Source organism: Leuciscus leuciscus (assembly GCF_965113295.1).
Source record: "Leuciscus leuciscus genome assembly, chromosome: 7".
In the NCBI taxonomy this organism is placed as follows: Eukaryota; Metazoa; Chordata; class Actinopteri; order Cypriniformes; family Leuciscidae; genus Leuciscus; species Leuciscus leuciscus.
In genome coordinates, this window is record NC_138731.1 from 19,400,854 (window position 1) to 19,412,223 (window position 11,370).

The following is an 11,370-nucleotide window of genomic DNA, read 5'->3' on the forward strand; positions in this document are numbered from 1 at the left end:
TTACCTGCGTTTCGCGTTTGATACTTGCGTTTCAGATCGTTAAAATAGGACCATTAGAGAAACATCACCGGTCACGTCACTTCAAAATGGTGAAATACGTTGAGGGGAGAGACTTGCAACATGCATATTTAAAACACTTTTTATAAAAAATTAAAGTATGCAGAGTACAGCCTTCAGCTCATGTGAGTGTACACAATTTAGATGATTCTTCACTAAAACACTTTATCTCCTAATATGTAAAACCTTTTAAATCAGCACCAAACTACTAAATGCACCTTTAAGAAACTGGAAATGCTTGAAAAGCCTTTTAATTGAATTCTGAGCTGATTTCATTTGAGCATAAACCCCAGACGGTTACATCTCTGGCAGAGCCTTTTTAGTAAATCAAAAGCACCCGTCCATCTAACACAATAGCCCTAAACTAACATATATGCCAGTGTGATTTCAGATTATGACTCTCACTCACTCTATACAGTATCAACATGTGAATCATTCTTAATATCCCTGGACAAGACATGAAATGATAGTAACGATTAACAGGCTTGTAAGAAAAACAAGAGTCCAACAGTCCACTGTAACATCTCTGGGTGTTGCTGAGATATATACAGTATGTGTTGTCAATGATAAAAGATGGTTCAAGGCTGCTTTCATGCCAAACAAACTAGTAAAATGGGTTATTCCACATACCGTGGAACACAACACCTGGTATGGGAATTTTTGTGCTCTTTATAAAAAATTACACCAATATTGTATGCAATTTTGTTCCCTCCAATAATATAAGTCTATTCAAATGATCCAGTGAACCAGCATCACAGTCTTTAAACCCAAAGTCAAATAAACACGGTCTCTGGGCCCCTCCTGATTCAGGAAATACAGACCCAATAATGCTCATTACAGGATAGAGGCATGAAAGTCCTTCAAAAGAAAAGGCACATTTCAGTCCTGTGCGTCTGTCTCTCTGATGAGGTCACTTGTGAGGTCACAGGGTCATGTGCTTCTCAGGTGCCTGTTTATGGGCCAGGTAGAGGAAGAGGATGCTGGAGAGAGCGCTGACCAGGAAGATGACATCAAACCAGCGGTGGTAGAAGTTAAACTGCAGTTCTCCCAGTACCTCAGTCACTATAGTGCGGTACTCTAAAGGCATGCTCATCCGCATCAGGAGCACCGACGACACAAAATACATGCCCTACAAACAGCAGAGAGAGAGAGAGAGAGAGAGAGAGAGAGAGAGAGAGAGAGAGAGAGAGAGAGAGAGAGAGAGAGAGAGAGAGAGAGAGAGAGAGAGTGAGATTCCACACCCTTTTGCGTATAGTAAGGATTTACAATATTAAAGGCCATTGCACACTGAGTCCGAAATTTTCGTATGCGTTTTTTCGTGTTCGTCAGCCTTAAAATTCGTCACGCACAGAAACCTTGCACACTGAGTCCGATGCGTATTTATTAAACCTTTGCGGAAAAAAACGCAAAAAATACAAAATGGATTCGTCAAGGGTAGCAGTGGGGATGATTTTGTTGCCCTCTTTCTTCTTAAAAAGAGAAAAAGAAAGAGGAAATATTGGGTCCACCCAATCCTGAGATTGCGCCGAGAGGAAGGAGAGTTTCACCTCCTTATTATCAAGGAGTTGCGAAATTATCCCGAGCGATTCAAAATTTACCTCAGAATGTCAGTGGAACAGTTTGATGCTTTGCTAGCGATACTGGAGCCACATATTAAAAACAAGACCACCAATTTCCGTGAACCAATCGATCCTGAACAGAGACTGGCAGTACGTCTATGGGCGCGCGCGCGCGCACACACACACACACACACACACACACACACACACACACACACGCAGGCGGCCGGCGGAAGCGCTGGGCAGACAGAACAGCTGTATACAGGTTATATTTTATAGCCAAATAATACATGATTAGTGATCGAATTGGCTGCTAAATCCATTGTGGATTTTGTCGCTCGCTTGTAACTTAGTTGTACGGTGGCTCTGAATTGTGAAAAAACCTCTCAAAATACTGGCTGTGGATGCGAAAAACGCAGAAAATCGAACCTGTTCCGATTTTTTTTATTACGGACGAAAGTTTCGTAGACAGTGTGCAAGTGTGATTGACATAACGTGAGGTCGAATTTTTTTTTTTACGTGCGAAAATTTCGGATGCGAATTTCGGACTCAGTGTGCAATGGCCTTAACACTTGGGAATCAAAAACAGTTGCACTTTTTTAAACAATACTGGAACCACATTTTTGGGGGGATTTTTCACGCTTTTAATGGTTCTTGAACATATATTGGTAAATTAATTTAGAATTGGAACCAGGAATGTTTCTTTATGATTCCTTTCACAATATATTGGAGACTATGGATATCCAGAACCACCAAAGGAGGGAGAGCATTTTCACATTTGGCTCCAAAACTCTGGAATAGTCTTCCTGATACTGTTCGTTGCTCAGACTCGCTCTCCCAGTTTAAAACTAGATTAAAGTCGCATCTCTTCAGCCAGGCATTCATATAATCCTACAGTTCAAACTACAATCCGGCCTCTAGCTCATAAATGCCAGAGGAGAACTGGCCCCCGACTGAGCCTGGGTTCTCCCAAGGTTTTTTTTTTTTCTCCATTAGGTCACCTGATGGAGTTTTAGGACACCATTAGGTCACTTGATGGAGTTTTTCAGTTCCTTGCCACTGTTGCCTTTGGCTTGCTCAGTTGGGGATATTTTGGGGATATTTAATTTAATTTGATCAATCAATAAATTCCTCTTGAAACAAACTGTGTTGTATTATTTTAATGTAATACTGTGAAGCTGCTTTGATACAATCTGTATTGTGAAAAGCGCTATACAAATAAACTTGACTTGACTTGACTATATTAGTTTCTATTAGTCATATATTTTTTTTCATGAGATAATATTGATTATAACATAATATTATACTATTTTTAATTTGCATATATATATATATATATATATATATATAAAATATTAATCAGTTATCTTATTTCTGCTGCACACTGAACTGTTTTTACACTTCCAGAGTCAGTAAAAATTTTATGTTTTTGAAAGAAATCTCTTATGCTCCCCAAAGCTGCATTTATTTGATCAAAAATACAGTGAAAAACTGCAATATTGTAAAATATATTTTTTCTATAAGAATATATTTAAAAATGTAATTCATTCCTGTGTTGGCAAAGCTGAATTTTCAGCATCATTACTCCAGTCTTCGGTCACATGATCCTTTAGAAATTATTCTGATATACTGATTTGCTGCTCAAGAAACATTTCTTATTATTATCAATGTTGAAAACAGCTGTGCTGCTTAATATTTTTCTGGAAACTGCACAACATTTGTATTTATTTTTTATGAATAGAAAGTTCAACAGAACAGCATTTATTTGAAACCGAAATCATTCGAAACACAAATGTCTATCACTATCAGTTTTTGATCAATTAAATATACATTTTGTGGAAAAACATAAAAACTTTTTTCAAAATATTTTGTGGAAATCATGACATTTTTGTTCAAGATTATTTGATAAATAGAAAGTTCAAAAGAAGAGCATTTATTTGAAATACAAATCTGGTGAAACGTAAATGTCTTCACTGTCACTTATTAATTTAATATACATTTTGTGGATATATATATATATATTTAAAAATATATATATATGTATACATACATACATATATACACACACACACATATATATATATATATATATATATATATATATATGAAATATACATATATACATACAGTATATACATATATATATATATATATATAATTTCCATGACTGTATTGTACAAATAATTATCAGTATTGGCCAAACTTCCACTGATGTATGAATGTGTCTTAAATTAACAAAAGTTGTCCTTCTAAAATAGTGCAGTTATTTCTGGTCTATTTTATATTATGTCTCACCATGATCTGAGCCAAGACGAGCACAATGACATTGGAGGACTTGCTGCTGGAGATGGCGTAGAAAAACTGTGAACAAAAGAAAGAGATTACCCAAAACTGCTTTTATGAGCTTTGAACATCATTAATGCTTCTCAGAAACTGAATTCGGCCAATACCATGTTGCAGTTGCTCAAGGATATAATCTTCTCCCTTTACACCGGCTGAACCAACACGCCTACGCACATGTAATACGTGACTGTTTTCCCCTAAGTGATAAGACTGAATGAAAAGAAAAAGAAAAACATGTTCATCCTCCATTACCTTTGTGAGTGTGATTAAAAGGCCTCGAATGGACGTGACTATGATGATTCCCACCAGGATAAAGGAAATGTGCTGAGACCAGAACTTGACCTGTGGGAAAACAGAGGTTTAAGTTCTTCTGCACATAAATTAAGAAGCTTTATCCATTAGAAAAGGGATGAGCAGCATTTGCGCTTAGCAGTAAAGAGCGAGAGTGAAGCCGGACCAAGATTACATGTTTAAGAGGCTGAATCATTACCTTCTCATGGGGAAAGATTAAACGTCATTAAACTGGCTGGGCAACAATTAACTGCCAACCAAAGCAGTAAATGTCAGCTGACACAGCACACACAATCACAGCTTGCATATACAACCGCGGTCATGAGTATAAAGTCTATTAGGGCGGATACTAATACACAGCGATTATGTTTATGATTGTGGAATAACAAATGTAATCATTTACTATCATTAAAAAAGTAAACAAACAACTGGTGTGGTAATTTGTCCTTCTGTGACAATGCGATTTAATCTGTCTGATCAGTTTTATATATTGGCCAATAGGAGGCAGAGAAACACAAGAAGATGAAGAGACATTAAAAATGTAAAGGTGAAGGGATGATTTATACACCTCTAGCATCACCAAACGTTATCCTTGAAAAAAGGATCAGTTTTGTGTCAGTAAGATAAAAAAATATATAAAAAAATTATACTTTTATTCTGTAAGGATGCATTAAATTGTTCAAAAGTGACATTTATAATGTTACAAAAGATTTCTCATTTAAATAAATGCTGTTTAAAAAAAAAATGCCTCACCATTTCCGCAAAAAGTTGATAGTAATAAGACATTTGAGAAATGTTTCTTGAGCAGCAAATCAGCATTTTAGAATTATTTCAAATATGGCTGCTGAAAATTCAGCTTTGCCATCACAGGAATACATTACATTTTAATTTATATCTGAATAGGAAACAGTTGTTTTTAAATTGAAATGATATTACACAATATTATTGTTTTACTGTATTTTTGATCAAATAAATGCAGGCTTGGTGAGCTTGAGAGACTTTCAAAACAATTCAATGCTGAGTAACAAAATTTGAGCAAGACTCAGTCTAATGGAGATTTAGTTAGCCAAATATATAAAGCAGTTTAAGTTAATGGTGATAGTAACGTACATCAAACTGGATTCCGAGGTAGTTGACTGTGATCTCGATTCCTCTCGTCACCGGGTCAGTCTTCCCAACACGGTCAAACACTATGTTTATAGTGGCCTACGAAGAACACATTACATCACTGATTGAGATTCATTCTTACAATACTCTATAGTACATGCCAAACATAATGTGAGAAAACTATTCTTACCATGAATATTTTCCACACACAGTAGATGGAGAAGAAATAACCCAAGAAGTTGAAGTATTTCCCTTGAAATGTTTTTGAGTATTCTATCCGTTCCTTGGGATACAGAGACATAAGACTGTTCATGTAGTGCTTTTAATATTTATTGTTATTTATATAAAGGGCTCCCACATATTTTGACCAAAAAATAATAATTAATTACTAGATATTTGAAAGCAAATTATGACAAAAGACTAAAACAAATAATTTCAAATCATAAAGTTGCGCTACAAATAATCTGTATACATCAGTTTGACTGAATGAGCTGTACAATTTCCTTCATGTTCAGATTACAATGTCCAGTTACTTAACATTTTTGATTAAGGCAACGTGTTACATAATACAGACTTTTAACACATCCGTAATGTTGCTGCAGAAATAATCGGGGGTAATTCATGGTCTGTGGTAGAAATGTGTTAATGCTTTTACACTTTTTAAATGTCCTTTTAATGTTCCATGGTTGAAGGTTGAGTAGAATAATGCCATCTCGTCTTTAAAAATGCTTATTGCGTTCATAGAGCAAGCCTTTCGTTGATTGTTTACAGTTTAACGGAAGTTGCTCCCATAATTTATGCAAAGCGCCATGGGGCGTAAGAAAAATGGGGATATAAATAAATCTCAGGCACTGTATTTCAATTGATAAATACCTTGGTGGCCTGCAGGTCCACGGTCTCCAGAAAAAGCTGTCTACTGAGTTCCTCCAGAGCATCCACTTCCTGCTGGATCAGGGAAAGATCTGCAGTGCCAGAGTTAAGAAACATCCCTCAGAGGAACCACAAGTCACAGCAAACAAATGTTCAGCCTGTGGTCCTAAACCAGTGCATCACAACCCCAAAAAATGGGTGCTCTCAGTGTCGAAAACAACAAATACTGTAATACAACATGAAGTGAAAGAAAATACAATCCTGACTACATTAAATTTAGGTTTATTGTGGAAGCTTGTTTCTGACACGGAATACATTTATAAAAAAAGGTTATTGTGACTTTGTATCTCACAATTAGTACTTCATAACTTGCAATTGCGAGTTTATATGTCTCAATTCTGAGGAAAAAAAAGTCAGAATTGCAAGATGTAAACTCACAATTGCAAGAATTGTCAAATAAAAAGTCCTTTTTTATTTTTTTATTCCATGGTTGAAACAAGTTTTAATAGTTTATAGCCAATTTGAATAAAAAAAATGAATACATTTCAATGTTTGACTGTGCAAATCATTGTTTGCTTTTGTCATAAATAAAAATGTGTATTTCAAAACCAGTTTTTGAGAACCATGGCTTTTAGCCAGCAGGTTAACCAGTCTATTTAACATGCGCACACACACACACACACACACACACACAGACACAGACACAGACACAGACACAGACACAGACACAGACACAGACACAGACACAGACACAGACACAGACACAGACACAGGCACACGCACACGCACACGCACACGCACACGCACACGCACGCACACACACACACACGCACACGCGCACACGCGCACACACGCGCACACACGCACACACACGCACACATTGTGTTTCCATGTTTTATGGAGATTTTCCATAGACATAATGATTTTTATACTGTACAAACTGTATATTCGCTCCCCTTACACTAACCCTACCCCTAAACCTACCCATCACAGAAAACCTTCAGCATTTTTACATTTTCAAAAAACATCACTTAGTATGATTTATAAGCTGTTTTCCTCATGGGGACCAAAACTTTCCCCACAATGACAAGGATTTCAGATATTGCTATCTTTGTGGGGCCATTTTGTCCCCATAATGTAGGGTTTACCAGACCACACACAAATGTATTTTACTGCCCATTAACTAATGCTTTAAAGTAAATTGTTGAGGCAGTCCTCTAGGAGTGAACAGGTGTTAAGCTCTTTGCTCAGACACTTAGAGCACAATGATGATTTATATACATGATCTCAGTAACTCTCCATTTGCTGGGTCACTCCTAAATGAGACAGAAGAAGGCCTGTAACTGCTGTCTCAAATAAACCGGGTCATTAAGGATACTCTCACTGCCTGATGGTGAGGAGGTCACACTCTTTATCATCCCCCAAAATCCTGTCTGTTTATTCTGCTCCTCTCCACGCTGGTACATCTGCCTTCTTACCATGGCAATCCTACAAAGAGAAATTAAAAATGTATTAAAAAGAAAATTATTATTCTGTTATGATAAAACTCTTGAATACAAAAACTTATGTTCTTAAGTTATTTACTTTGTATGTTCATATAACATCCATATGTGTTGGGTGAGAAGGATTTTTTTTGTAAGAAATACATATTTTTGTTCAGGGTTCAGGTGATCAAAAGTGACAAGACAAGAGTAATAAAGTTACAAAAGAGTTATATTTCAAATAAATGTCGTTCTTTTGACCAAGAATCTTGAAATCTATCACTGGTTCCACAAAATATTAAGCAGCAAATAATAATAATAAATGTTTCTTGAGCAGCATCAGCATATTAGAATGATTTCTAAAGGATCATGTGACACTGAAGAATGGAGTAATGATGCTGGAAATTCAGCTTTTTATATATAAATATAAATATATGATATTATATATAAACTTTTGAACAGTAATAGCCTTTATGTTATGGGTGAGTAATGTTGAGAGTGAACTGATTGGATCACTCTCTTTATATCGCTTACCTTTTCTTTTTACTGACAATCATGTCCATAGTCTGGAGCAGTCTTCTCTCCAGGGCCAGGATATCACTGTCCGTCACATTTCTGAGCAAACAAACCAAACAAATATCTAGCATAAAAAAAGAAGATACAATACAACACTCTTTTCTATGATATTTAATGTACTATATGTGTCTGAGAGCAAAGTTACCTCAGGAAATAAGACATGTATGTATAAGGACAGTTTACAGCACCAAAGCCAGACAGAAGAGCCATCAGTGTGACCCCAATGACCCCCACACGACTGATCAGCTGCTCTATGGACAGAATGCCTGAGAACACAAGAAAGAGATATACATCTACATATTGAGCTGGAAAACATAATTTATATTATTAATATGTTTACTTTCTTAATGCACACTTAATGTGCATGATTCACTGATTCAAAATGAAACAAATGGTTGTTCTCATAATCTACTTTGAAAAAAAAACTTTGCATATACCAATATATTCTATGTTGTTGTTTTTTCTTGTTAAATATCCTGTTTCGTTCAAAAATACAAAGTAGGGGTGGGTGACATACCGGTAGACATGATTAACCAGTAGAAATGTTAACTGGTAGAGATTTTGGACAATCGCCTCTATCGCAGTTATGCTCATGTGATGTTGCTGTTGTGCATGGTCACGAAAGCTTAGCGTTTACATACGTTTTTAAGCATTGTGGTTTAACAACCAAGTGATTTTAAACCGTTGAAACATAAGCAGCGAAAGACAACTCATTTCGCTTTATGCGCTCGCTGTCTGAGACTGGCTGCATCTGAAAACAGATCCCCTACTATATAGTAGACGAAAAACAGTATGTGACAAAAGAAGTATGTCCGAATTCACAATACTCATAAAAAAGCAAGCAAAAAGTACCCGGATGACCAACTTCATCCACCATGATTCTAAAGTGTGCATACGATGGACACTTTACTATCCCATGATGCCACTGGAAAGGATTTATGAATGGCAGTGAAGTGACATAGCTGACACTGGTAGGTCACATGATAATATCAACATGGTGGATGTAGTATGTCCGAATTACATTCATACTACACACATATACACATATACTATATAGAACATACCTTTTTAGCGGTCGTTAAGAAATTACTTATTCAAAATAAGTACCAACTCAAGAGAGTATGCGATTTCGGATGCAGCCACTGTTTCTGAGCGCTGTCTGAGACGTGCGCACATAAAGCCGCCGCTCATAAAGCGTGCGAGTACTGAACGGAGTTCTTTTGGCCGCATAATTGGGCTTGAACGGTTAAATACACATACTTAAGTGTCAAAATACCCGTCTTTGTAAGCATCCTCGTAAACAGGATAATTTGTGTCTTAAGTGAACGTGAACAGTTGAGAAAGAAACGCATGTGTAACAGTATATTGGATCCATGCATTCCCTCTTAAAGTGACAAGAACAGTGCCTACCATGTTTTGGACTAAGAATAGGGAAAGGATCGCCCAGTTTCCAGAAGAAATACATGAACGTGAACCAGACCACACATGAAAAAAGCAACCTTTGTCTATGCACTGTAAGAGAGAAGAAAGCAAACATGCGGTGCATGAGCAAACTTTGAGCAAATGGAGAAGTTAAGGAATATAAAGTGAAAACTGAATTGACTTACATAAACGTATATTACTGACCACAAAGTAGCCAATGTAGAAAGGCACCACAAATATTAGAACTAGTAATATTACATACAAATTCAGCTTCCAATGGAAATACCTGGACCTGTTTAGAAACAAACAGCATGTGATCATCTGATCTACAGTTCTCATCAATGATGATTTCATCAAGTAAATCATGAATACTTACGTGCTGCTTAATGCACCAAGAATCTCAAAGATAATGAGCTCAAACATAGTACAAGAAAAGGCAAATGTGACAGAGAACACCACCTGCACAACATACTGTCGAACCTGATGAAGAATTGAGAAAGATCACCTGTATGAGAAATACTGAAAGGCCAGAGTCAACAAAACTGGGTTAAATATACACTCTTATGCACAATACCTCATAATCTTTAAACAACTGCCGCATGAAAAACAGCCACCCGAACCCGAAAAACAGCACCTGTGTGTAGAAAACTATGTTAGCTGGAGCATTAATACATTCTTCAAGCTTTTCTTTGTGGAAAAATAATATATACAACACAAACCAAACAGCTTCAACACTACTTAAACAACTACTGAGAAGAATGATGGCCAGAGATTGGAGAACTTGTACTAAAATGGAGAAGATCCACATAAATTATATACACACTATTTTAAATACCATCGTGTTTCGTTCAAATGTAAAAGAAAAAAGACCTGTAATTAGGAATACATTATCATTATTAGGCATATTATATAGACAAACGGACACTGTCATAATCTGAGCAATTAATTTAATCCATTTAAACTTTGTAACATGTTGTTCATTGTACAATTAATGAAGTAATGACATTATGGGATCATTGTTCATGTTGATATGCATTTAACAATGTCAGAGAGATAAGACATACCTGAGAAGTGAACATAATCACGGAATCTACGAAGAAAGACATGGCGTAGCATGTGGTAACAAGTTAATACACAGAAAATGGCAAACGCGCTCTCAGCTCATAATGTTACAATTATCGGTTAATACAGAGAAACAAATATTGAACAGAACAAGTGTCTGTCTGACCAAGCTGTCAAGCTGCTGACGTCATGACATGGGACACACAGGTTTTCCGGCGCACAGTAATGTCATCATCGATTGTTTCGTAATCCATTCACTAGAGGGCGTCACCACCTCAAATATTAAGAAAGCGAAAACTGGAGCAAACAGACGGCGAGACTGGATAGATAGATAGATAGATAGATAGATAGATAGATAGATAGATAGATAGATAGATAGATAGATAGATAGATAGATAGATAGATAGATAGATAGATAGATAGATAGATAGATAGATAGATAGATAGATAGATAGATAGATAGATATCTTTTTTTCTTCCTTTTTTTACAAAGAGAGAGAGAGAGAGAGAGAGAGAGAGAGAGAGAGAGAGAGAGAGAGAGAGAGAGAGAGAGAGAGAGAGAGATATCATGCTGCTCTTCTGTGTGATTGAGGGCAGGGCTG

At 36.4% G+C, this 11,370-nt stretch overlaps 1 protein-coding gene across 1 annotated transcript; it reads right to left on the minus strand.

Annotated features, from left to right (window-relative positions):
• Positions 1–290: 290 nt before the first annotated feature.
• Positions 291–10,950, minus strand: LOC309503129 (Golgi pH regulator). Its single transcript, XM_082175832.1, has 14 exons — positions 10,771–10,950; positions 10,281–10,340; positions 10,083–10,186; positions 9,892–9,998; positions 9,695–9,796; positions 8,430–8,550; positions 8,243–8,323; positions 7,606–7,715; positions 6,231–6,319; positions 5,548–5,640; positions 5,361–5,456; positions 4,212–4,301; positions 3,912–3,977; positions 291–1,186 (listed from the first exon to the last, which is right to left on the minus strand). Exons 1-14 carry the CDS (start codon positions 10,810–10,812, stop codon positions 980–982), a joined length of 1,368 nt encoding a protein of 455 aa, XP_082031958.1. The 5' UTR covers positions 10,813–10,950; the 3' UTR covers positions 291–979.
• Between the last annotated feature and the right edge of the window lie 420 nt (positions 10,951–11,370).

What these genes read in the sequence shown, in the direction of transcription:
- LOC309503129 (XM_082175832.1), bottom strand. Translation starts at nt 10,812, where the DNA reads ATGTCTTTCTTCGTAGATTCCGTGATTATGTTCACTTCTCAG. An exon ending in CTCACCATCAGGCAGTGAGA is followed by an intron (nt 6,320 to 7,605) that starts GTATCCTTAATG and finishes CTGGCACTGCAG; the next exon opens with ATCTTTCCCTGATCCAGCAG. An exon ending in GTGTGTGGAAAATATTCATG is followed by an intron (nt 5,457 to 5,547) that starts GTAAGAATAGTT and finishes TGTTCTTCGTAG; the next exon opens with GCCACTATAAACATAGTGTT.